The 26,058-nt window shown below is 39.1% G+C and overlaps 1 protein-coding gene across 4 annotated transcripts in view; it reads left to right on the forward strand.

Moving 5' to 3' along the window:
• Positions 1–294: 294 nt before the first annotated feature.
• adamts10 (ADAM metallopeptidase with thrombospondin type 1 motif, 10) overlaps positions 295–26,058 on the forward strand; it is a 57,842-nt gene continuing 32,078 nt past the window's right edge. For 2 of the 4 annotated variants that reach the window (XM_051903199.1, XM_051903200.1), the window contains exons 1-10: positions 295–502; positions 8,022–8,341; positions 15,934–16,292; positions 17,887–18,046; positions 18,840–19,042; positions 19,850–19,933; positions 23,369–23,514; positions 24,120–24,163; positions 24,291–24,308; positions 24,774–24,879. In XM_051903199.1, coding sequence (XP_051759159.1) covers positions 8,239–8,341; positions 15,934–16,292; positions 17,887–18,046; positions 18,840–19,042; positions 19,850–19,933; positions 23,369–23,514; positions 24,120–24,163; positions 24,291–24,308; positions 24,774–24,879 — 1,223 coding nt within the window. In that variant the 5' untranslated portion in view covers positions 295–502; positions 8,022–8,238. The remainder of the gene's footprint in view (positions 503–8,021; positions 8,342–15,933; positions 16,293–17,886; positions 18,047–18,839; positions 19,043–19,849; positions 19,934–23,368; positions 23,515–24,119; positions 24,164–24,290; positions 24,309–24,773; positions 24,880–26,058) is intronic. The other 2 variants (XM_051903201.1, XM_051903202.1) reach the window with 1 other exon arrangement.

Here is a 26,058-nt window from a genome sequence, read left to right on the forward strand (position 1 = left end):
GAATTATTTCTGCTTACATTCCTTAAAAGTCGCGTGCAGCACTTTTAATGTAGGCTATTTATAATTGTTTCCAATTGTATTTGTTGTTTGTTTTCATTTTAAGCCCGCCCTAAGTTTATCGTTTTTATTTAAAATGATTAAAATGAAATAGGGTAATGAAGGATAACAATTACCTTGAAGTAAATTTGGTTAGGTTACTTCAGAATTTAGAAGGCGGTCTCTCCTACCGTGTGCGAATCGGTTCAATCGAGTCACTAAAAAGAACCTGTTCAAAAGAACGATTCGTTCGCGAATCGGACATCACCAAAGCGCAGTCCGAACTCAGTTCCTCTCTTCAGCGGTAAGACTGAAGTAAGCAGAGAAACCACGCAGCACCAGAGCACAGTCCACCGGCTCATCTCAGTATGTGGCAGAGAACTACCCGGTGTTGAAGGAGGACGACGGACCAGACGGTGGTCGGTAAATCTCAGGGTCACCAAATTGCCCGTTCCTACACAATTAGGTAAGGTCGTTTTCAAATGTGTACTTTTATTATGTCAAACGTGCAAATGAATGCATTGTATCCGTGCATGGTTACCATTCTTGTTTTAACATTCTTGTTAAAACTTTTAGGGAGACATATGCATGTCTAATCTGCTGTCAATTTGTAAAATACAGTTAGTGAAACTAAAATGATGGAGGCAGCAGCGCTGTCAGACCTGCTGGTGATCACTCTAGCAGAAAGCAGAAATATCTCTCTTTGTCTGTGTGGTGCAGAGTCGAAGGGTTTGCCAGAAGCCTCTGAGGAAGGCGTCCAGTTCCCTAGGTGACTTAATAAATTATCTGCTCTTGTAATATTTCCATTAATGCCTGATTACAGCTGCTATCAAATGGGATGACTGGTAGACAAAAATTGAAGAATTGCAGAGCAACAGTCTCTCTCATGAAATATATAGTTATTATACAAGCATAATACTGCACCATTTGGCTTATTTGAGACATGGACAATTGAAGTTGGATAAATTATATAGTTTGAATGCGTAAGTTGGCAATGAGGACACACAGGAGACCTGCTCCCTGTCAGGTAGAGCAGTGGTTCCCAACTCTGTTCCTGGAGGCCCCCCAACAATACAAATTTTGGACGTCTCCCTAATCAAACGCACCTGATTCAACTCATCAGTTTGTTAGTAGAGGTTCCAAGAGCTGAAAAGGGTGTGTCAGATGAGACATCCAAAATGTGTACTATTGGGGGGCCTCCAGGAACAGGTTTGGGAACTGCTGGGGTAGAGCGAGCGCTTCTTCTGGCACGACTCCATTCCTGTCTGTCCGCATCTACGTTTGGCGGAGAGAGCTTGGTAAGCTTGGGGTATAGTCGCTGAAGTCTTATATTTAGACTTTGATCTCAGACATATAGACTTATGTTTGTCATTTAGGATGGTTTCTAGCGGAGCAGCTTGATTTGCGGATAACTTTTTATTCAAAGTAACTTAAAGAACTGCTCCAGGGTTCCCACTTTCATGGAAAATCAGTAAATATCAGATAATTAAAAAATGTTTCCAGGACTTGTAAAGGCAGGTTTTAGTGAATATAAATATTTCAGCTATATTTCATTGGTTTAAAAAATTCTCTTTTGAGTGATGGTTTTTGAAAAGGCTTAATCATGAACAACTGGAAAAGTTATGGAAAATCATGGAAATACATTGGTCTAAAGGTTAGAACTGTGCTGTTCCTCTAGGAGCTGAAAAATAATTTGGTTAAATCTTTGGTTATGACCTCAGATCCAGAGGTTTTCAAACTGAAAAAGTAAAATATTTAATAGAAAACGAAATAAAATGAATTGGTTAAAATAATACAAATGTATTAAAATAAATAATAAAAATAGGTTTAAATAAGCAAACAATGTGTTAATAAATAATGCAATACTATAGTGAGTAAAATGTAATTATGTAATAGAAATTAAATATTTTCTAAATAATATTTTACACATATTTATAATATTAAGTTAATTAAACTAAACTAATTGTGTCTTTAAACAGGAAATGTATACATGAAAATATATAGCTGCCTTTTAAATTTTAGGATGAGGGTCCCTTGCAAGAGAATGATCATATTTGGGGGTCTGTGGCATCTAAAACACTGAAATCCCTGCACTAAACTACCACCCTCTGCTGGTGAACATCATGAACATCATAAGAAAACTCAAGAAGCTCATTGTTTAGGTGATATCTGTCATAAAGTAAATAATCTTTTTTTTTTTCTTTTTTTTTTTTAAAGAAACAACTAAGTGTTTATAGGGTTGGTGTGGTAAAATCTGTCTGGTTCAGGAGTGTGTGGTTTTGCAAGCTGACTAAATGTTCATGCTCCACAGCCGGTCATGAATGGCTCTCACATTATGGTCTCCGTTGATGGATTCAGAGTTCATTACCGGTTGTTACATAAGTCTCTGCTGACAGTGCATCAGTGATCATGATCTTAATTCCCTTGTTTGTGCTTTGTTTATTTTAAAGAGCCAGCGGAAAATGAATTGAGAAGTGTGATACACCAATTTTTTGTTTTTGGGGTCTTTCCCAGTTTGAATCCTCTGGTTTGTGTAAATCAGATCTTGTTGTTAGTGGGTAAGACAGTGTTTGTAGAGGCCAGTGGTCTGCCGCTCTTTCATATTGTTACAGCGCAGTGTCAAGCTTAAGTGAGGAGACTTTCTGCTTGCATGTCATCCAAATGGAGATGAAGAGAGACTGCCTAGTTTCCAAAGAGGATTCAGACCAAAGATTTCTCCATTGCACAGAGCGCTTTACATTCAGTCTGTCATGTGGGTTTAATTATCAGAGTCTTACTCGTGCCTGATGGCTCCCCGTCTCCGCCGGTGTAGTCTGACAGCACAAAATGCTTCTTGCCGTCTCAGATCGCACACATTCTCGTACCTCATGTCTGCACTAACAGATTACAAGGCCCTTACTGAAATTTCGTGTCACATTTAGTATATGTTGACACGCCATCTGTAGCTCGCAGATGCTTCTCATTCTTGATTTGCCCCCAAGAGCAGCCAATTACGAAGTTCAACTCCTTCAAGGCCACAGCTGAATTTTTTGGAGGAGATGTTGCTCTGCAAGGTCATATCTTCCTGTGGCCTCTGTGGCTTGAGCTTGTGGGCTGCGTTTTTATCACAAAACAGACTGCAGATGGACAAATGAATCATTCGCTGGAAAAGTTGAATTATTTCTCTCTTTACACAATTTCTGGTATATTGTTTTTTTTTAATTATAACTGGATGCGACTAAAAGATTGGAACTGAATGATTCTGATTCCTCCTCTGGTTCCTTTATAGTTCCATTAATGACTCCATTAAGGATTCTTTCAGTTGGCCTTTACTATATATTAAACAAATTTGTTTAAATTTGTTAAGAACAACCAACTTATTAGAGTCATTCCTTCAGGAATTGAATTACACTGGTTGCTGTATGTTTCTGATTCACTTAAAAGAACTGACTCATAACAGTCACTTATTTGAGAATCAGATTACACTGGCTGTGCTGTAGGTTTTTTATTCACTTAAAAAGAACCGGCTCATAACAGTCATTTAACTCTTTCCCTGCAACTTACGGAATTTTCCGGCAATCCATGTTTTCACTGTTATACGGTACGATATTACTCATCTTCTGAAATAGTATACAGATAGTATACAGAATCTCTGGATCAAAACACAGGCGAAAAAGAAGCAGAAACAAGCGATAGAAGCATTGCTTAAGCACATGTAAAAAATGCGATCATCAAGCATTAAACAGCATATAATTCATAAATCAGCATATTAATCATATTGTAATCATTCGTTATCGAATGAAATGTCGACCCAGGAAGAGGTATAGGACTGTGCAAGCTTTGGGGGTGTTGATGGACTTGATCTGCTCCATCTATGTTTTAATCATCGTTCTGAATCTGATCCGGACGTAGTCTTTGACAAGAACACGAACTTCTCAGCTTTTTGGGGGGTCATGGTGGCTGCAGCACCTAGGGTTAAGGACACACAAGGCAAGAGAGAAGGAGATGGAAGGGTGAGGATGGACAGAGGAGAGAGAAAAAAATAGTGTTCTGGTTGTCAGTGAGTAAAAACATGAACACACTGGAGAGCCGCTTTATACTAGAAAATGAAGTTGTACTTCGGATGAAATGAGACACTTTTAAGCAATCTATTGTATAAAGTGCTGTATATAAATAAATAAATTAATTAATTAAAAAAAAAAAACGCTGAGGGGGAAAGAGTTAATTGAGAAATGAATTACACCGGTTGTGCTGTTTTTGAGTCACTAAAAAGAACCGACTCATTAGAGTCATTTGTTTAGGAATTGGATTACACTGATTGTGCTGTATGTTTTTGAGTCACTAAATAGAACCGTTTCCAAAGATTTTTTCCAGAATTGGACAACACTGGTCGTGCTGACTGTTTAGCACTGTAGTATGTTATTCCGTTGAATGCATATGCGAGAAATATTAACCGTAAAAATGAAACTGGTTCTGATTAAGAACTGGTTCTCAGTTCCTATCGCTTATAACATTATGTTGGCCTTTTTAAGTCAATCAAGCCTCAAAGCAGCATAGTTCGTGACACACAAATGAAGAACATGGAGGACTAAATCTTAGCCCTTTTTTGCCAAGATTTAGATAAGACAATGTTTTAATGAAAACCACCGATCTCAGTCTAGTAACTTCACAATAAAACAAGACTCTAACAAGAGGTAATGTAAGTAAAGAGGCTTTTGCCAAGCAGGAAATAACAGTAAGAGGCCTGGAGGCTTGAAAGGGTGTGCAGAGCACAGGGGCATGTAGTCCATCACTATTTGTAAGGGACAAAGACCTCTTAGTGTTTAAGATTACTTGCTGCACTTAAGCTGTTTCAATGCAGTTCATAGGAAATGAGGGGAACTTAAAACCAGCATCAGCCTCTGAGGCCACTTTTGGGTCCTGACCTATTTGTTGCCTCTATTTTTTTTCAATGAAGATGGAGAGTGTTTGATTTTTAATGGAGGGGGATGTAGAATACTGTCAGGCAGTTTAACATGGCTTATTTTGAGGCAACAGAAATCTTGGATGAGTTTCACGCAGTGGTTTCAAATAACTTTCCAAAACAGTTTTTCCGTAGAAATTAGACAGAGCTCCCTCACACACAGACACACTACTTTTGCCATTGTCTTTTTTGTGGTACTTGTCAGGAATAGTTATCCTTAATGGACAAATGAGGGTGTAACTTCTATACCCTTACCCAAATTGTCTCCCTTTCCTCCTCCTTTAAATCCTCTAAACATTTTTCCTTCACTCCCTTCATCCTTTTTTTCATTAGGAGGCAACTTGTATCCTTATGTTGCCAAATCATTTCCCATCTGTTTTTGATTACCTTTGTCTGCACTTGGTTTCTCTTCACCCATCAGGGCTTGTATGGCATTTCTTTCTACCACTTCCCAGAAAGCATGGAGTGAGGGATGAATAGTGAAAAAAGGAAGTGGGGCGAAAAGGAGGTTGAATAGCTTTTGTTGATGTTGATCACATTGCTGATTAATCCTGTGTTTTGCTGGGTTTGAAATAGCATTCTACCGTTCTAATCATACTGTTTGCAGTATGCATTATGTATACTGCACAAAGTATGCAAAGTTTCTAAATGCATGAAGTTTTCGAAAGTCCAGTAAGCAATCAAAACATGCTGCGAGGATTATGCTATCCCATAATGCAATGCACTTGACTTAACCTATCATTTTCAGTGTGATGAATGATTTGCAGATCATTTCAACTGATTGCTTGACTTAAAGGTGCAATAGGTTGTTATACTGGTTGAAAGTCTCCTCATATCCTGGTAGCAATCACTATGTTAAACAGTCTAAATGTATTTTTATATACATATATCGTCTGTGGAAGGTGTAAGACAATAAAATGTTCATCCAATCTTTATATTCGGTCCGAACGAAATAATACGATGTCCTACCTGCCTGTTAGAGTATGTTTTTACATACCCTCACGCACCCCATTCGCACAGACATCAAACATCATCAGCACATTTCATGCTATGCAGAGTTTACACAGACAGACCTCAGACATGAGCACCGCAAACAAACAGCAGCCACCTTCCTACCGAATCAAAACAACAAGCTTATGCTGCGTTCACGCCATGACTACTGTAATTAAGGCCCCGTTTACATTAGTGCGTTTTCGTATTAAAACGCATACGTTTTGCTACGGTTACGTCTGTCATTTACACTACGCCGGTGTTTTCAAACCTCGAAAATGGAGACTTTCGAAAATGCTGCAGACCCTGTTTTAGTTTGAAAACGGCGTGGTTGCCAAAATGGAGACTTTTGAAAGCGACGCCGTTGCTGCCCACGTTTGCTCTGCGTATCCTTGACGACCGTGTAAACAATAACATGGAGACTGAACTGCAATATTTGCTGGTTTTGTTGTCATTTTTAGCAGCCATTGCGCATTGCGCACTCTGCGTTTTTTTTATACTGCAGCTGCCTGAAACACTGTGGAAACGCCAGTGTAGACGAGGATCGTTTTCATTTTAAAACGTTCCCGTTTTAAAACAAAAATGCACTAGTGTAAACGGGGCCTAAGACCCCGTGATGTTCTAACCAGAGCTGTTCACGTCCTCAGACTGCGTTTCCATGTCAACAGTATCAACACCGAAGTGAATCTGCAGCAGTCAGCTACAAGCTCTCTTTGTTTACGTTCATTATTATTGTAATGTTATGTGCTTTGAGACATGAGGTAGTTTAACGGCGTCTCTTGTGACGCTTTGCAGAGAGCTGTGTGTGTGTGTGTGTGTGTGTGCGTTTATGTGTTTTGGAGGAAGCGTGGCTTTAGACGGCAATTTGCAGGGAGGGTGGGATCATAATGTGCGTCCCAATTCGCGTACTTATGCACTATTCCATGACGTTTTTAAGCATAAATAGTGCGAGTAGTGCGTTCACACTGAAAATTCCCAAAAGAAAAAGTACACTTTAAATACCCGGATGATGCACTAAATTAACGGAAAAAACGAAGTGTGGAATGTTGGACACTTAATGCACTCAACTGTCGCAACTTTAATTACGTAGTGGAGGGGAAGGGGCTGTCAGACTCCGATGTTAAATGACAAAATAACCTTAAACAATTCACGCACTACATGGATGAGTACATAGTGCATAAGTACATAGTGTATAAGTGCATAGTGTATAGTGCGTCATTTGGGATGTAACTATATGCTTTCGATGCTAGCAGGGTAACGTTAGCATTTCCCAGATCTCCTACTGCACCTTTAACCTTCCATTTCCAGTGTGACAGAGACAAAATCAGTCTCAATTTTTACAGAATACAATATATTTTCTTTATGTGAAATCATTTTACATACATTTTTAAAGTAAATTGCAAGATTTACAAGATACAGTTTTTTTGCTGAGATGATTTACTTGCTGAATTTCAATTACTAAAAATTAAATTACTAAAAAAAGTCATTTTGCATAAAATCATCTTCTAAATAACTTAAATGTAACTAAAAATAACTAAATGTTACAATGTTTAATATATAACATAATGACAATGCACTCGCACTCACGTACTACTATAAAAAATAGTAGGCAGTATACACAGTATGTACTCCAGTATGCATTATGCGATATGTTAATTCCAGACACAGCCTATGGCTGCCCCAGTGTCTCAATGTATCCCTTTAGGAATAGTAGTACCACACAAGTTCCACTTGTGGCAATTCTCAAACTGAGACTTTTTGTTTCATAGCCTGCCTCAGACGTCAGCTTGCCCTCCTGACCCCACAATGCTTTCCTTTCTTTTGCACTCTTCCGGTGAGGAACAGAGTGAACAGAAACAGGTTAGAATGCAGTTTTTTTCCCTTCCTCCTGGATGTGAAAGGAGGAATGATTGATTAGCTCCAACGACATGGTGCAAACAACAGCCTCCCAAGCCGACATGTTTGACCATTCAGAGAGGAACCATTTAGACGTTGGACTCCCCCTTACTTCCTTTTGTTTTGCATCTATCTAACATGTTTTTTTTCCCAATAGGGAGGCTCTTATTGATGATCCCTGGTTGTACACATCTTAGAACTGCCCGTCCTCTACCTCCAACTCTGAGAGGCAAAGCGTCAGGATCCACGTAGAAGTGAAGCCGCCATGGCTCCGGAATTCTGTGCGTCACTTTGGTGAGCGTGGGGCCGTCAGAGGGCAGAAGACATGTTGGGACAGAGGGCTGGGCACTGCACTGAAGCTTGCTGTAGTAACCATGGAAACGGTGTGGAGGAGTTTGGCCTGCGTTGGCATCATCGCCATGGTTGCCAGTGGAGTGGCAGAGAGTTGGAGTCCTGAGGATTTTGCTCAGACTCAAGGTAAGATTCTTGATTATTTTTGTTTTGTTGTAGTGATGAATTTCAAGTAAATGGTATGAAAAGTAAGTATTCATTTTTAGTTATCATTTGTTGCCATTAAAGTTAGAAATGCACCAATCGACTGGCCATAAATTGGAACAGGACGATTTTTGCTCCAAACACAAGATCGGCAACAGCAACGGTTTTTCGTTTTATTTTGGCTGATCTCTATTCCGGACTTGCGCACAAATTGCATTGCAGTCATTTCCCAAAATGCAATCTGTGTGGAAATATTATGAAGTCTGTAAACAGGACGTTAACACAGGCCAGACAGAGACAGGACACACTTAAGATGGATGAACGGATGGAAAGAAGAGAACAGAGATGTGCCAGCAGAGAAAATACTGTACCAGGCACAGCAAGCTCAATGTTTGCGATATTGGAAAAAAAAAATATTGCATTGGGGGTTGGGGTTTATATGAATGTATCCCTAAGGGAACTAACTGTCTTCAGAAAAGTTTCAATGACATTTTCTTTTCCTCTTACCTACATATAATGCTTGTCTTAATAATCCAGTGCTGCTTCCTGTACAGTGGTAACCGAGAAAATGTTACATTGCTACTGTTCCATAAGCGCCACCTACTGTCAGAGAGTGAATTTGCATTTTCATTCAGCCTGTCTGTAGTTTTTGTTTTGTGCAGGTTTCTTATTAGCATAATTTCACAAGTCTAAAGTCAGACCATTCTATTTTTGCTTTAAAATTATACAATCTAATTTAAATCACAAACAACTCCTCATGTTACATGTGTTTAGCATCTTTGTTTGGATCATGATTAAATTCAGTGGTTGCCACTAATTTCAAATGGCTATATAGATATTTTTTTGTTGAAGGTCTGTTATAGAGCAAATAAACAACAAATTAATTGCTTAAACAAAGAAGAAGAAAAAAAATAAGCAATATCTTATTTAATATCTGAAAAAGACAAATTATTAACTTAGTCTGACTGAAATCAACTTTTAAAGTGCATGTAAATCCACTTGTTGCACTAGAAGTTACCTGAGAAACTTTCTGTTTTACATTGCACAATGGAGGCAGCAATGGCAGATCATCAAAGCTGTAAAACGGAATGGATTGCTAGCCTCGAGCCTTGAGTGGTAACAAACCATTTAGACAACCAGGAACAGATGCCCTGCAACGTCAGTTAGCCATCACAAGAGCCAGCCAGACTCGATGACCCATCTTTCCATGAAACCGACCACTTTCTCTTTTCATACGATTAGTGACCCAGTTATCGCTCTGACAAGACTCACAGGAGGCACCCTTTTAGACATCTGACATCAAAATGAACATTCTTTGTACTTAATTACATTAAGTAATTTCAAATATATAAGATTTAGGCAGATACAAACCTCATTCCCATTACATAATAAGAACATGTTCAAACATGTGGGTTTGACTTCATTTCGTCGTCTGGTCCAGTTCTGGGCGAGTGTGTGAGCGTGTCTGAGTTTCTGTGTGTTTATTTAAAAGGCGTATGGGACAAATATGCAGCCCTAGTTGCTGTTAAACTTAAATTTTTGGCCTTTGAATAGCTTAATAACGCATTTTGCCCTCCCATAATAATTAATGTTACATCAAGTAGCGTATGGTTATTAAAGCGGAGCACTGAGTTTATGTATAATCTTGCCACATGCTGGGACCAGTCACCACAAGGATATATTTTAATCCTGTAGTCCAAATAGCAGCATGGTAGACGATACACAAACAGGATATGGATGGGTTTTGAGTCGCTGACAGGACCTCTGTTCAAGAAAGACTGACTTCTCAGGCTGGCATGAGGAAGAGTTTTCTCCTCCACATGTCTGGGTGCACTCGCTGACTTGATACAGCTGTTGCACATCTGGGAAAGGTGGAGAGACGCCTCTCTTTCTCTGTCTCTTTCTCCAGCCCGGTTTCCACAGGAAAGCTATGGTTAAAAAAAAGGGGTTCACTTCAGTTTCCCGCACGGCCCTAATTAAAGGTTGTTCTCCTTAACCTTCTAAAATAAACTTTCAAACCCTGGGCGGCTCCTGACGGTGGTTTATTTGAATCAAAAGTGAAGTCTTTATACTTTTAATGGGGCTCTGTCCATGGTGAGGGAGTTTATGGGGAAGTAACACAGGCATCCTCCTCCTCTCAGGTTCCTCGTTGAGATTAAAGGCACATCAAAGGCTCCGGAGGATCAGTGCTCAATGTAGGTGTGAGAGCAGGGAATACCCTTCCATCAATTGTGGGCCTTATGTTTATTTAAGATAGCGCCAGTTGATGGCGGTCAGAGGGCTGGGCGTGTTGTACAGTTTGAGCTCCACTTTCATGCTTTGACATAAGACCCAGCTGTGCCCCTGGCTCCTGTGACTGTCTGGACTGGATGTTTTAGAGAGAGGCTGGAATACCTTAGTGTTTTTTTACCCTTGCAAAAGTTAACCCTGGGTCTTCTAAACCCTGGTAAACAGAGTCCTGGGTTATCTTGCTTCACATTTCACACTGCTCATAATTTACCGATATATATACCGATCAGGCATAACATTATGACCACTGACAGGTGAAGTGAATAACACTGATTATCTCTTCATCACAGCACCTGTTAGTGGGTGGGATATATTAGACAGCAAGTGAACATTTTGTCCTCAAAGTTAATGTGTTAGAAGCAGGAAAAATGGGCAAGCTTAAGGATTTGTGCGAGTTTGACAAGGGCCAAATTGTGATGGCTAGACGACTGGGTCAGAACATCTCCAAAACTGCAGCTCTTGTGGGGTGTTCCCGGTCTGCAGTGGTCAGTATCTATCAAAATTGGTCCAAGGAAGGAACAGTGGTGAACCAGCGACAGGGTCATGGGTCGTCAAGGCTCATTGATGCACATGGTGAGCGAAGGCTGGCCCGTGTGGTCCGATCCAACAGACGAGCTACTGTAGCTCAAATAGCTCAAGAAGTTAATGCTGGTTCTGATAGAAAGGTGTCAGAATACACAGTGCATCGCAGTTTGTTACGTATGAGGTTGCATAACCGCAGACCAGTCAGGGTGCCCTTACTGACCCCTGTCCACTGCCGAAAGTGCCAACAGTGGGCACATGAGCATCAGAACTAGACCACGGAGCAATGGAAGAAGGTGGCCTGGTCTGATGAATCACATTTTCTTTTACATCACGTGGGTGGTCGGGTGCGTGTGCGTCGCTTACCTGGGGAACACATGGCACCAGGATGCACTGTGGGAAGAAGGCAAGCCAGCGGAGGCCGTGTGATGCTTTGGGCAATGTTCTGTTGGGAAACCTTGGGTCCTGCCATCCATGTGGATGTTACTTTGACACGTACCACCTACCTAAGCATTGTTGCAGACCATGTACACCCTTGCATGAAAACAGTATTCCCTGGTGGCTGTGGCCTCTTCCACCAGGATAATGCGTCCTGCCACAAAGCAAAAATGGTTCAGGAATGGTTTGAGGAGCACAACAACGAGTTTGAAGTGTTGACTTGGCTTCCAAATTCCCCATATCTCAATCCAATCGAGCATCTGTGGGATGTGCTGAACAACAAGTCCGATCCATGGAGGCCTGACCTCGCACCTTACAGGACTTTAAAGGGTTAGTTCACCCAAAAATGAAAATTCTGTTATTTATTACTTACCCTCGTGCCGTTCCACACCCGTAAGACCATCGTTAATCTTCGGAACACAAATTAAGATATTTTAGTTGAAATCCGATGGCTCCGTGAGGCCTTCACAGGGAGCAATGACATTTCCTCTCTCAAGATCCATAAAGGTACTAAAAACATATTTAAATCGGTTCATGTGAGTACAGTGGCTCAATATTAATATTATAAAGTGACGAGAATATTATTGGAGCGCCAAAAAAAAAACAAAATAACTTATTTAGTGATGGACGATTTCAAAACACTGCTTCAGGAAGCATCGGAGCACAATGAATCAGTGTATCGAATCTGCTGTTCGGAGCGCCAAAGTCACGTGATTTCAGCCGTTGGCAGTTTGACACGCGATCTGAATCATGATTCGATACACTGAGTCATTACTTTGTTTTGTTTGCCGCACCAAAAATATTCTCGTCGCTTTATAATATTAATATTGAACCACTGTACTCACATGAACCGATTTAAATATGTTTTTAGTACCTTTATGGATCTTGAGAGAGGAAATGTCATTGCTCCCTATGAAGGCCTCACGGAGCCATCGAATTTCAACTAAAATATCTTAATTTGTGCTCCGAAGATTAATGAAGGTCTTACGGGTGTGGAACGGCATGAGGGTAAGTAATAAATGACAGAATTTTCATTTTTGGGTGAACTAATCCTTTAAGGATCTGCTGCTAACATCTTGGTGCCAGATACCACAGCACACCTTCAGGGGTCTAGTGGAGTCCGTGCCTCGACAGGTCAGGGCTTTTTTGGCAGCAAAAGTGGGACCAACACAATATTAGGAAGGTGGTCATAATGTTATGCCTGATCGGTGTATATCCTCATGTTTATATTGAATGGGCTTTTCATGCTATAACTGCTATAATTCACTCCAATTGATGTTTTCTCTGATTTTGACATTTTCCCCCTCAAACGCTATATACAACGTGCAGTGTTTTCATGACAAAAGCACAGGAATATGAGGCACGCTGTTGGTTGTCATTTGCTAAGCATCTAGCTGTTTCACACTGTACAAGTTTGGCAACGCAATGTGGGGTTAACAGCGCAAAAGTGGTATTATTACTCCTTTACCCGGAGTAATAATAAATAATTAATAATAATAAAACATCTTCATTGATAGGCAATCTAGGTTTGTAACATCATTCCACTTGCTTGTAGACCCATTGTCATAAATACCACATAGGCCTATTTGACCGTAACTATTAAAAAGTAATACTCATTGAAAGAAATGCCATGTCTTGTACTGTAAATTTAAAAAGTAGCATGTTATTTAGCATGTTAAACCTTAAAAGTAATTCTGAACCATGCAACTTTCAGTTAACAGTCGTTTTACTACCAAACCACTCCACCACTGTAAACCCAGACAGCACAGATGGAACGCTGGGTGTATAAGGCCAGCAGTGACCTTAAACGTAATCAAAACGACAAACCTCATCTGTTGAGCTCTTCTGTTGGTCCAGTGATAATTTTGAGTCTGCACATGTTTTAAAAGCCCAATGAAAACACGTGGGTCTCAGAAGCAGCTGCTCTTTCAGTAATTAGACAGTCTTATTGAGCGACCCCGTCTGAATAACTGCTGTGAGGAGGGAAAGAGGTGATCTTTTATATTTTCAGCACTTGGTTTTAGCCCACTTTTCTTCCTTATGGAAGGCTTAATTAAATGGACCGTATATTATAAGGTTTCTTGTCCTTCTCTTGCCATTGTACACAATGACACATTTGATATAAGTCACATGGTGTGTCTGCTGATGTATTTTTAGAGCTTTGAGATATTATGGAAAGTACTAAGACAAGCTGAATTAAGGTCACGCACAAGTCTCATCTTCATGCCTCTGGACCCAAACAAAAGAGTCATTGCTGTCGCCCTGCTCACAGTGTTTGAACTGGCAGGATGGAGTAAACAAACCAATGGGACAAACCTTGTTTCACATTAAGGACACTGATCCTGGTGTACTTCTTCACACAGAGTGTCTGAATGTTTAAATGAGTTTGGTTTGGTTTCAGGATGTTTGTCTCTTTGTCAATCTCCACCCCTTGGATGCAGTTTTTCAAATGCCAAATTTGGACAATTAATCTCCAGGCTTGCTGTCGGGGACAGGAAGTATACAATTTCAGGATTTCCATAGCAACAGGCAGCCCTTGGCCTTTGGGCTGCTATCTTGTGTTTCTTCTCTGTGGTCTACTCAATAGTTTCACTGTAAACTCTTTTGTTCGCCAATTGACACGGTCAGAGTACATGACTGCAACTGAATAAAATCCAGAGGCTCTCTAAATGGGCCCCAGCTGATCCATAGCAATCTGCCTCAAATTTTTTGTTTACATGTGTATTGTTGATTTGAGTTAACAGTTCTCACCTATTTGGTTTTTAACTGTTTCCCTGCCATTTGATGAGATTTTCCGTCTTTTATGACAGAATGCTTCCCTGCCATTGACAAGTTTTTTTTTTTTTTGGCAATCCATGTTTTCACTGTTATACGTTAGGGGGCGTGATTACGCATCTTCTGAAATAGTACCCAGTTAAATTCAGGATCCAAAAACAACGCAAACATCAAACTGAAAGAGTTAAAGGGGACCTATTATGCCCCCTTTTACAAGATGTAAAATAATGTCCCCAGAGTGTGTATGTGAAGTTTTAGCTCAAAATACCCCACAGATAATTTTTTTATACCATGTTAAAATTGCCACTTTTTGAGGGTGAGCAAAAACGCGCCGTTTAAATGCAAATGAGCTGCTGCGCTCGGCCTAAGAGGGCGGAGCTTCAAGAGCTGATTCTCCGGTGTCAGGAGTCAGTCAGGACGCACTATAATATCAGAAACTGCAAATATATGCTGCATGGAGATAGAACAGGTATAGTTTAGTTCAATTACGGTTAGAACTTATATTGTCTTCTTGTTTTTATCCACTATATTAGTACAAGCCAGTTTACTGATGAGTTTTATAACGTTTATTGTACTTCACACACAAAAAAAAATTAAGCGTCTGTTTTCACTCTAGAAAATCACTGTAAGAGCTTAATAAAACACAGTGCAAGTGTGCATTAAAATATTATCCATAAACTCTCTCTCTCTCCCTTGCATTATCATCAATATACATAGCGAAGTACATAGAAACACTCGTTACAACTAACAGTAAACAAATATATAAAGACCTTATGCCTTTTCGGGTGGTGCTTAATAAACTGGTAAACTTTATATCCGTAAATCTCCGATGAACTGTAATAAAGTGCTCTCACCTTCATTATTGTCGTATCCAGTATCACTCTGGAGACTGTAAGCTGAATCACAAACAGTTTACTGATCTATCCTTGAGTAACAAATTTTTAGCACAACCTCTGTTTTGTATTGTCTCTTTGTATTGACATTCGTTCACAAAGCAGTCCGGTGTGAAATGATTTGCGCAGACATAAACGAATTTCGGTGCACTTTCAATAGTATATTATAATATTTTTTATAATATACTCTACCATTAAAATGTTTAGGGTCAATTATTTCTTCGTTTGTTTTTTCTAAAGAAATTAATACTTTTATTCAGCAAGGACACATTAAATTGATTATAATGTTACAATAGGTTTTTTTATTTTATATAAATGCTGTTCTTTTGAACTTTATATTAATAAAATATTTTCCACAAAAATATTAAGCAGCACAACTGTTTTTAACTTTGATAATAATAAGAAATGATTCTTGACCATCAAATCAGCATATTATGATTTCTGAAGGATCATGTGACACTGAAGACTGGAATAATGATGCTGAAAATTCAGCTTTGACATCATAAAAATAAACTGTTAGTACTGTTATTTGTGCATAAAAACGTTTTTAATGAGAAAAAAAATTCAGTGCACTTTTAATTGCTTATTGTGGGAGTTGTATAATCTCAACTTAACTTCCATCCATCAATCTCATGGAAATTTTTTGTGTTTCCACAGCTGAGTTTCTGTCCAGCTTGGGCCAGTATGAGATTGCCATCCCAGTGCGTGTGGGGTCGCATGGGGAAACACTATCGGAAGAGGAGACTTCTCACGGGAATGGCCGACACCGGCGTAGCACGGAAACGCAGAACGTTCCAGACCCGCAGCTGTACTATCAGCTCTCCACGTCGAGCGCTGACCTTCTGCTCAACCTCACACTGCAGGGAGGACTGCTTTCACGACAGTTCCGTGTGGAATACTGGAAGAGGGGGCACTTGGCTTGGAGTCACCCGTACTTGCCCAACTGCCACTACGTGGGTCACCTGCAGCACCAGCCTCACTCTAGTTCTGTGGCTCTTAGCAACTGTAACGGCCTGGTGAGCACCACTGTTCTTTTGTCGGAAACAGTGCTCAGTCTCAAATGATGTATTAATCTCTGTGTATTAAACCTAAGCACTATGACGTTAAATGCGGAAGTCCGGAAAATGCTCTGCACCTATAGCCTTAAAGGAATATTCTGGGTTCAATGCAAGTTAAGCTTAATCAACCTACCTCAAAACATATTTTTTCATAAAAAAAGTCAAGGGTCAGTAAGATTTTTTAATGTTTTTGAAAGAAGTCTTTTGCTCACCAAGGCTGCATTTAATTGATCAAAAAATATTAATATTTTAGTGGAAACTGAAAGTTCAAAAGAACAGCATTTATCAGTTTTGATCAATCTAATGTGTCCTTGCTAAATAAACGTAATAATTTCTTTAAAAAAAAAAAAATCTTGCTAACCCCAAACCTAGTGGACTTTACATAGAAGAGGTTAGCAAGTTTTTTTTTTTTCAAACTAAAATGTTCACATGCATATTGATTATGTCTCGTTACCATACTTTTGAAACAGTGAGTACTTAAACTTTTATGGGTTGTCCCCATTAACTTCAATTGTAAGCGTCTCACAGTAAAGAAAAGGAGGGACAAGTGGAAATTTATTTTTGCAAACAATCCCAGAATATTCCTTTTAAATGGCTTCGTTAAACATTTCCATCACATGAGGCTCAGATATCAATAAAGATAATTCTGAATGTTAAAGTAATGATCTATTATACAATGTAATATCTTTCTTTCTACACTTGGGTGAGTTGTTGTGACGCCCCTGTAGATCTGAAATGGGCAGCTGTTGCTAAAGTCTGTCTCTCCCAGCTGGTGTAAAGCTCAGCTCCAAAAACAGGTGTTTTGGAGCCTAATGATGGATTTAGTTTCAAGCGGCATGCTGTGGCATGCTCATTACTTGCATGAGCTGGTAATACACCTGCGTAAACAGATTACAAAGTCAAGACCAGTGCTTATTTATCCAGACCCTTTGAGTGTAGTGTTAAGACTCTGATGAATGCCATCAGATGTCCTAGTTCCTGTAGCATTGGGTGATTCAACTACCTGGCATGACAGGTGCTAATAAATGATAAGCCTGGTCGATAATTTATCCATTTTGATTAAATTGTGTGTGCACCAACACAAGTAAATACAATGGAGTATTAAGCTTGTTCATGAAGGCGGGAAGAAACTTCCAGGTTAATTATTGGTGATCAGAGAAGCATGACTTAATTCATTAGGGAATGCTCAGTGTGTCCACAAGAGCATCACTAAGCACATTACAGGATTATGTGGACTTGAAAAGTGTGACTGAGAGAGATGAATAGAGGAAACAATGAAACATGCTAAGATCCTTTGGCCTTCCGCCATGAGTTCCCATTTCATCCAGGATTATTAGCCCAGCACAAGCTCATTATTTTAGAGGGGAGACTAATGATGGGATAATTTGATGATCTTGCAGTGTATCAGATTGGAAACTCAGATTGAGCAGGAGGCCAACTGATTTGTTCTTTCATATGCAAGCAAAAGTGCCTCATATATGTCAATGTCAGACCCTTTGTGGTAATTTAGGGTAAAAAGAAATGCTAATCTATGGTTTCTTGGCTTTTTCAGCAAGGGGTTATTGTAGCTGGAGGTGAGGAGTACCTTATCGAACCCCTGGTTTCTGCTAAAAACTACACTAATGAGGATGGCAGAGAAGGGCGCCCACATGTCGTGTATAAACGGTCATCTCTGAGATACCAGAACATGGACCAGTCCTGTGGAGTCATTGGTAAGAATGATAAAAACCACAAAGATGTATTTTATACATCAACAACCCCTTGAAAGAAAATTGTGTTCACCAAACCATTTCATTGGGTGTTTCATTATGTACGGTATCCCATTTTAATGCCTGACATCAAAGTTGCATTGTAACCAAAGTAGCGACAGATCTTTTCATCTGTATTGTCAATGTACATCAGAGTAAAACAAATTATGGAAAAATATTGAGCAGGGACTTGGTTCTATCTGTCAGTTGTTTATTAGATGGACACAGACCTGAATGCAAGCTTGCAGGCCATTGTAAGAAATGGGTGGGGTTTAAAGGAATAACTTACCCAAAAATGAAAATTTCACCCCCAGGCCATCCAAGATATATATGTCTTTCTTTTTTCAGCCAAAAATGAAATTAAGGTTTTTGAGGAAAACATTCATTTTTTTCTGCAAACTATTCAAGCTGTTTAAATGATTGGAAAAGTCATACATACATCACCAGAGAGAAGTTTGTATCAAATCATGTATTTAGAAAATAGATAGGGCGAATTTATATGTCATGCAACTTTAAAGATCTAACTTATTTGGGACAAAACCTGGTTTATTGATAAACCAACATAATTGACTTAACTTTAGTACCTTATTGAAAGTAATCAATCCATTGCCAGCTCATTCACAGTTTGCATTTACACTAAAAAAAAGAGCAATAACATGGGCTTTCAGAAGGTTTTCAACATAGATTTGTTTTTATGTCACAGGATTTTAACAAAACACTATGTAGGTACAAAGTCTTTCTCATTCTTCCTCCTCAGACGAGAAGCCTGGTAAGAGCTATGGATGGTGGCAGAGAACAATAAAGCCCTCACCCAATCAAATGGGACGGGGCCAGTTACCACTAAAGCGCTCCGTCAGCCGAGAGCGCTACGTCGAAACCCTGGTGGTTGCCGACAAGATGATGGTCAGCTATCACGGCCGTCGTGATATCGAGCAGTACATTCTGGCCGTCATGAATATTGTAAGCTTCAACTCTCCTTGTTCTTGTTTGCATGCTTTAAGGATACAAAAATTAAAATCCTGTCATCGTTTACTCACCCTCATGTCTTTTGAAAACCGTATGACTTTTGTCTTTCCATGTAACCCAAAAGGAGTTATTTATAGAATTTCCATGCTTTTCCATGCTGTTCCATGCTGTTTTTGTACAATAAAAGTGAATGGTGTTGATATCAGGCAAGATTTTAAATTTCGATCTGTTCCTCACACACCAATCGCCTGGGTAGGAATATAGCACACAAGTTTGATGAACTTGATTGGTGCTTATTTGGTGTTTGACTGCCCCTGGTCTTCATTTGCTTTCATTGCATGGAAGCAGCTCAGACATTCTGCTAAACTCTTCACAAGTTACTTGAGATTCTTACAAAGATCTAAAATGAATAGTCTGCAATGATATCCCACAGACTTAAGTGAATCTTCAGAGGATGCTTGGCCTATCCAGGTCATTTGTATTGGCTCAAAGAAAAAAGATTAAATGAAAACCAGTTGTCTAAGTAACTGTCTTCTGTCACCCTAAGAATCCATATTTCTCTGTCCAATTTATAATCCCCATGGGCAATTTGTGGCATTATTACAAATAGTTTCACACCTGTGGAATGTGTTTAATAAAGGGATTACCTCACCTCACGGCCCCAGAGCAACAGTTAGCACTGGTTTTATAGCAGACTGTAAAATGTCCATCTTTACAGTAAACAGCAGGATTAGAAAGGTCTAAAAACAGACAATTGGCTCGTTTTTAAGACTGGTTTTTTCTTGTTTCCCTGGAGGTCAGGTTGCCAAACTGTTCCAGGATTCTAGCCTGGGGAATGCTGTGAACATCGTTGTGACGAGGCTTATTCTACTGATGGAAGACCAGGTACATTTGCACATGTGCCTCTATAGGACTGTCATGATTATTACATTTACCTAATCACGATTATTTGTGCACTTTTTAATTCCAGTCACATATTGCCATCTAAATAAGGACATTTTAAGAGAACACAGAAATGCTATAAATTGTGCATTTAATTTTTTTTCTTTCTGGTGCAGCAGTGCATTTTGTGAGAGCACCAAATGAACGTGAAATATTAACACCTCTGGTGTGAATTCGCTATCTCTGAAAGTATAAACAGTGGTTTAACATATATTGTGAGTGCAAAGAAATTAATATCTATTCAGCAAAGTTGCATTAAATTGATCAAAAATGACAGTGAAGTCTTTTACAGTAGATTTCTATTTCAAATAAATACTGTTCTTCTCAACTTTCTATTCATCATAGAATACTGAAATTAATGCATCACAGTTTCCACGAAAATATTAAGCAGTACAACCCTTTAAATTGTAATAATATTTCGCAATATTACTGTTTTTACTGTATTTTTGATCAAATAAATGCAGCCTTGGTGAGCATAAGAGACTTCTTTCAAAAACATTAAAAACCGTACCTAATTCAAACCTGTGAACAGTAGTGTATATTATTATTCCGTATATATTCCATGATTTTCTATTATCTGATTTTTTATTATTATCATTATTATATTATTCCAAAAACATCTGTGTGAAAAGAAAGTTCACTTAATTTAATATTTTAAATAGTCAAAAAACCATGTAAAATATTTTATTCATGCAATTCTTACCCTGTGTAATATTTAAAAAAAATAGTTTAAAACTTTGTGAAATGCTGAAAGAAAACATACACTTTATTGTATAATTCCAAGTAAATGTGCAGTAAGATTATTACAAGCAACACAAGTAATAGAAAAAAGGCCATCATTTATTGCAGTAATTTCATCAGACAAGATAAGTATTCATCAGACAAAATGTCATGATGATGACAGCCCAACTCATACACAAATAAGTCGTCTGGCTTATTTCACCTGTCAAAGAATTCCTTGTTTGTGTATTTACAGGCTGAAGCATCTTAGTCTGAGGCAGCTGAGACAGTATGTACACATCTGGACTGTTTGCTACCCAACTCTGCTGGGTGTGTCCAGAGTGCCTGCCATGACTGTTCTTATTGTTGATTGTGAATGCTCATATTGCCATACTCATGAATGTACAGGGACCTGAAAAAACCCCCCCCAAAAAAACGTGCGAAATCTAAGGGCAATCCTAACTGTACTGCTACTGTTCTCGCCGCCTGCCTCTGAAAGCAATCAATCTGCCTCTGTCATGCATTCAGGCTTCCACCTCTGTCCTGAGCGGGGCGTGACGACACTGCATGAGCGAGTTGGCTCACGCGGCAGGACCTCTGGAACATGCTGACAGAGTCGGGACCTCAAACAGGCTCCTACAGACGACGCAGGGCAGGAAAAGGATAGGAGTGGGTTTTTGTGGTGTATTTAATGAAGCATTAATGATCCCGAATCGCAGACAGCTAAAAATAAATCCCCCGGTAATTCGTTCCGCATAATGTCATTTGACAAATGATGGGAGACTGGTCATTAGGAGCAGTATTAGCTGTGTTGAGATAACCACTGTGTGGAGTGCTGAGGTTTTGTGGAACCAAACATGGTTCATTTCCAGATGAGAACACCCCACCACCCTCTGTGTTAGAGGAAACCTGGAAAGTTACAACACTGGATTGTGGGATGATACAATTATAGGCTATGCCAGTTTGTGCATTCTTGGGTTACAAGTGTAATGGTGCTGTGGCTGGCTTGGGTGCTGGATGCCAGGCAGAGTGGTAGGGAAACGCTGTGTGTCTTTCTGTAAATGCTACTTGTAGTGTTAATAGTTATTAGTTATTAGTGTTGTGTCCATATTACCATAAAAGCCCCGATCCACTGTAAACTCAATAAGGCAGAGAAATGGGTCAGAGCTGTGCATATTTAAAGCTAAAGAAGCTACAAGACGTAGCTTGAAAATATTTCTTGCAGCTCTAAAACAATGCATTACTATGGACACCTTCATACGGAGTCCAAAATATTATACAGCAATAATTTGCTGTTTTTTATTGTGTCTATGTTGATAATTTATTCATTTGAAAGATGAAAAAATGTTTTCATTCAGATGTCTGAACTTTTTTTTTTTTTTTTAGAAAATAGTGAAAATTCTGCCTTATTTTGGTGGGAAATCTGTTAAAATGTTATATTTTAGAATTTATCTTATATTTTTGTGTTGTATAGTCACATTGTACTTATGTGAACAGGCCTTAAAGCTGAATTTTTTATGTTAAAAATATTTTTTCCCAATTGCATTTTAAAAGTGTGGCCTCATTTACCTTTATACAACAAAAATTCCACTGGTGAAATGCTGTCACCTCAATACGAATCCTCACAATCTGGAATTTTGCATGAGGGGGTAATATTATGATTTGCGAAAAAATTTCCCCATGCGAGAAATTTCCCCATGCGAATTTCACATCAGATTAATGTTTGTAAACTTTTAATACTCAAATTTGCTGTGTTTACATATATAAAATATCTGGACCTACTTTCCAAAAACTTCCTAATTTCTACTTTGCACAAAAGCCACGTTTCCACCGAAATTACCCTTAACAATTTGTCCCAGGAACTTTTTTCCCTCCAGACCTGTTGCTGTCTGCTTTTCCATTGCGGTCTAAAGTACCGTGAAGATTAGGCAAATTAGTCCATTGACGTAGGACTGCACGCAACTTTCCAGTTCCTGCTGAATTTCGTCCTACGCATATAAGCTTAATAAAGCCTGAACCTTGTCGTCGGTCCATTGGTCCTATTTTTTAAACTCTATTGTTGATTTGAATAGCAAACAACTCTTACTGCACGCACTACAACAGACTTTTAAAAATGGTGGTTGAAATAAAATCCTGCGTGGAGTTAACCAATCAAAATGCTGCTTGAACTCAACTAATCAGCATTTTCAGCTCCCAAGTCCCACCCCCGAAAATTCCTGAACTTTGAAAAAGTACTACCTCGCGAGCAGGGACTTTCTGAAGGGGGAATTTTTTTACACAGAACGCTGGTCCCTGTGGTCGAAACAGTGAGTACCACCCCAAAGTCCCTAGTTCTTGGGTAAAGTTTCTGCGGTGGAACCGCGTCCTAAGGTGTAGACATTATATGTAAGCCATATGCATACCATACCAAAAGCAAATAGAAGCAGCGTTCGGGAAAACCTTTTTGAAAACAATCATTGTTTATGCTATTTCGTTTCGCAGAGGAATTAAATAGCTACTTTGAAAGAACCAGCATATTTTCTACTATTATTTGAAAATAAGGCCAGTATCAGTCTAGTTACTGAACAAACTAATACACATGTTGTACAATGTACATGCAATGAATCTGGATGTACTGTCTGATCCAAGTCTTTCTGATCCAAATTTTTCTCTTTCCAGCCCACACTAGAGGTAAACCATCATGCAGGGAAGTCTTTAGACAGTTTCTGCAAGTGGCAAAAGTCCATCCTGCACCGGAACGGTCATGGGAATGCCATCCCTGACAATGGAATTGCACACCATGATACAGCAGTCCTCATCACCAGGTTAGCATGAAGATGATTCTAGCTCTGTTTGTGGTGTTATGTTAGGCCTATTTCACTCATTTGACAGTGACAGGGACCTAAGTTTCACTATGTCAGTATATGCTTTTGTTTAAATATATACTTTTTAAGCACATCCACACTAACATCTGTCTAAAATTTTGTAGCACTCCGTTGGTTCTAAAGGCAACAGATCATAATTTTAAAATGGCTTTAAGCACTTGAAATGTGTGTTTGGAGGAACTAGCGATTTATGGTAAATCATGCTATAGCTTTAATCCACACAATGAGGAGTTGAGTTGAATTCCTACGCTTGAGAGCTGAGTGTGTGAGGTATGTGTGAAGTATGAGAGAGAAATAGAGAGTGAGAGTGAAGGAGATAGACAGAGAAAGACAAGTGTGGGAAGTGTTGAGTCTTTATATTGGAGGCTTGTATCAGAGGGTATGTCTGCTGGATGCATCAAGCGTTTCCTTTCATTGTCTTCACTCTCTTATCAGGAAAGTGTCCAGTCTGTGAACTGTCTAACAGCTCTAGTATCTGAGTGTGTGTTTGTTCTGTGGAAACCAAGCAGTTCATTCACCACAACATTTCTGTGGTATGTTTTCAGGTATGACATCTGCATCTACAAGAACAAACCCTGTGGAACACTTGGTAAGCCATCCATCCATCCATCCATCCATCCATCTATCCATCCATCCATCCATCAATTGCCTTATCTGTCTGCATATATTCAATATTTATTTATCAAATTCTCACTTCTTCTCTGTTCATAACATAGCTAATCGAAGGTTTATTGGTACTGTATAGTTTTAATTTGATTTTGATTAGTTTGTAGAGACTAATTAATTAATGAACTAATGAGTAGTACTGTAGTGTGGCTTGTATAGTATTTGCATATATGTATTTGCATATCCACCTTATTTTTCAATGCAGAAGTAAGCTATTTCCTGTGAATGTGTAAGACTTCAGATTCATGCAGCTATAGGTAAACAACTAGAACAATTACAAAGTGCAGTATATTGCAAAACTATTTGCGCAACAAACCAGTGTGTTTATGATTGTGATAATAAATGATAACAAATAAGTTTGCAATATAAATCAGCACAAAAAAACTGTTTTTGTGGAGCTAAAAGTTAAAAATCAAGTTAAAAATGGCCGTGCCTGATCTTACATTAAAAATAAGGTGGATAGTATTGTAGCATATATGTGTGTGTGTGTGTCCATGTCACTGTGCGCATGTGCACACGCGTGTTTGTATCAGGTCTGGCACCTGTTGGCGGTATGTGTGAGCCAGAGAGAAGCTGCAGCATCAATGAAGACATTGGTCTGGCCACTGCTTTCACTATTGCACACGAGATTGGACACACGTGAGTCTTTTCCAAAACCTCCCTCTGCTCCTACAGTGTCTTGTGTTCCTCTGCTCCTCCATGTCTTTTTTGCCTGGATGATTTATGCTTTTTGCTTTGAGTCAAGGTTAGATTTCAGTAAGGTAAAATCAAGCAAATGTCTTTGTTTTTGTATCTTTATGTACACTGCTATGTAAATTGCTACATTCATTTCTACATTGTCTTAACAGTAGGCAGGTGCAAGTGAGAAAGCCTGGGATAGGTGCAAGCTATATAGCCTATATTAAATGAAAAATGACCTTAAATTGTTCTTAACATTTTTATTTATGTTGCTCAGGGTTTCCTAACCTGGGAAACTGTGGGATCTTAGGGAACTGCAAGGTGTTTGAGTAGATGAAAAGCTAATAATTCTCGTTGCATTATAATATTAATATTGAACCACTGTACTCACATGAACTGATTTAAATATGTTTTTAGTACATTAATGGATCTTGAGGGAGGAAATGTCATTGCTGGCTATGGAGGCCTCACTGAGCCATCGGATTTCAACAAAAATATCTTAATTTGTGTTCCGAAGATGAATGAAGGTCTTACGGGTGTGGAACGGCAGGAGTGAATATTTTAGTTCAAAGGAGTTTAGCCGACAAAAAAGTTTAGGAATCCCTGATGTACCTGTTTTCAAAAACGGTGTCTAAATTATGTCAGTATATATTCCAAAATCTTCATTGTTTCCTCAGCACCTATTGAAGCTCTACTATAGGTCAGCTGTACATCAGCTCTCTGAAATTTCAGTTTTACCTACTTATGTCATCAGGGCATACCCTTTCAACCCTTGACATTTGACCTCTACTCTGAGTGGCCTACCAAAACAAACTTGGGTTATATTCAAGGATGAACTATAAAGCCACTCGAGCCTTTAAAATATGAATAATGCTCATTATCAACAACTGCACTAATATTTTCTCTCAGTCTTGCGATATTTATATCTTGTTAGTGGAGCAAGTGACGACAGACTCTGATGCTCCAGGCGGCTCTCATTGGGCTTTTCGTTTGTGGTTTCTTGCACTCCAAGACGTTGAAGTATTGTTTTACTTGGTGGCCCAGCATTCCATTCACTTTCTGCAGTTTAATCATGCATATGGATTTATGGGCACGCCTGGCTGATATCGCGCCACTGCCTGCACATATCATTCCTCAAAC

Source organism: Ctenopharyngodon idella, chromosome 8 (genome assembly GCF_019924925.1).
Source record: "Ctenopharyngodon idella isolate HZGC_01 chromosome 8, HZGC01, whole genome shotgun sequence".
Taxonomy (NCBI): domain Eukaryota; kingdom Metazoa; phylum Chordata; class Actinopteri; order Cypriniformes; family Xenocyprididae; genus Ctenopharyngodon; species Ctenopharyngodon idella.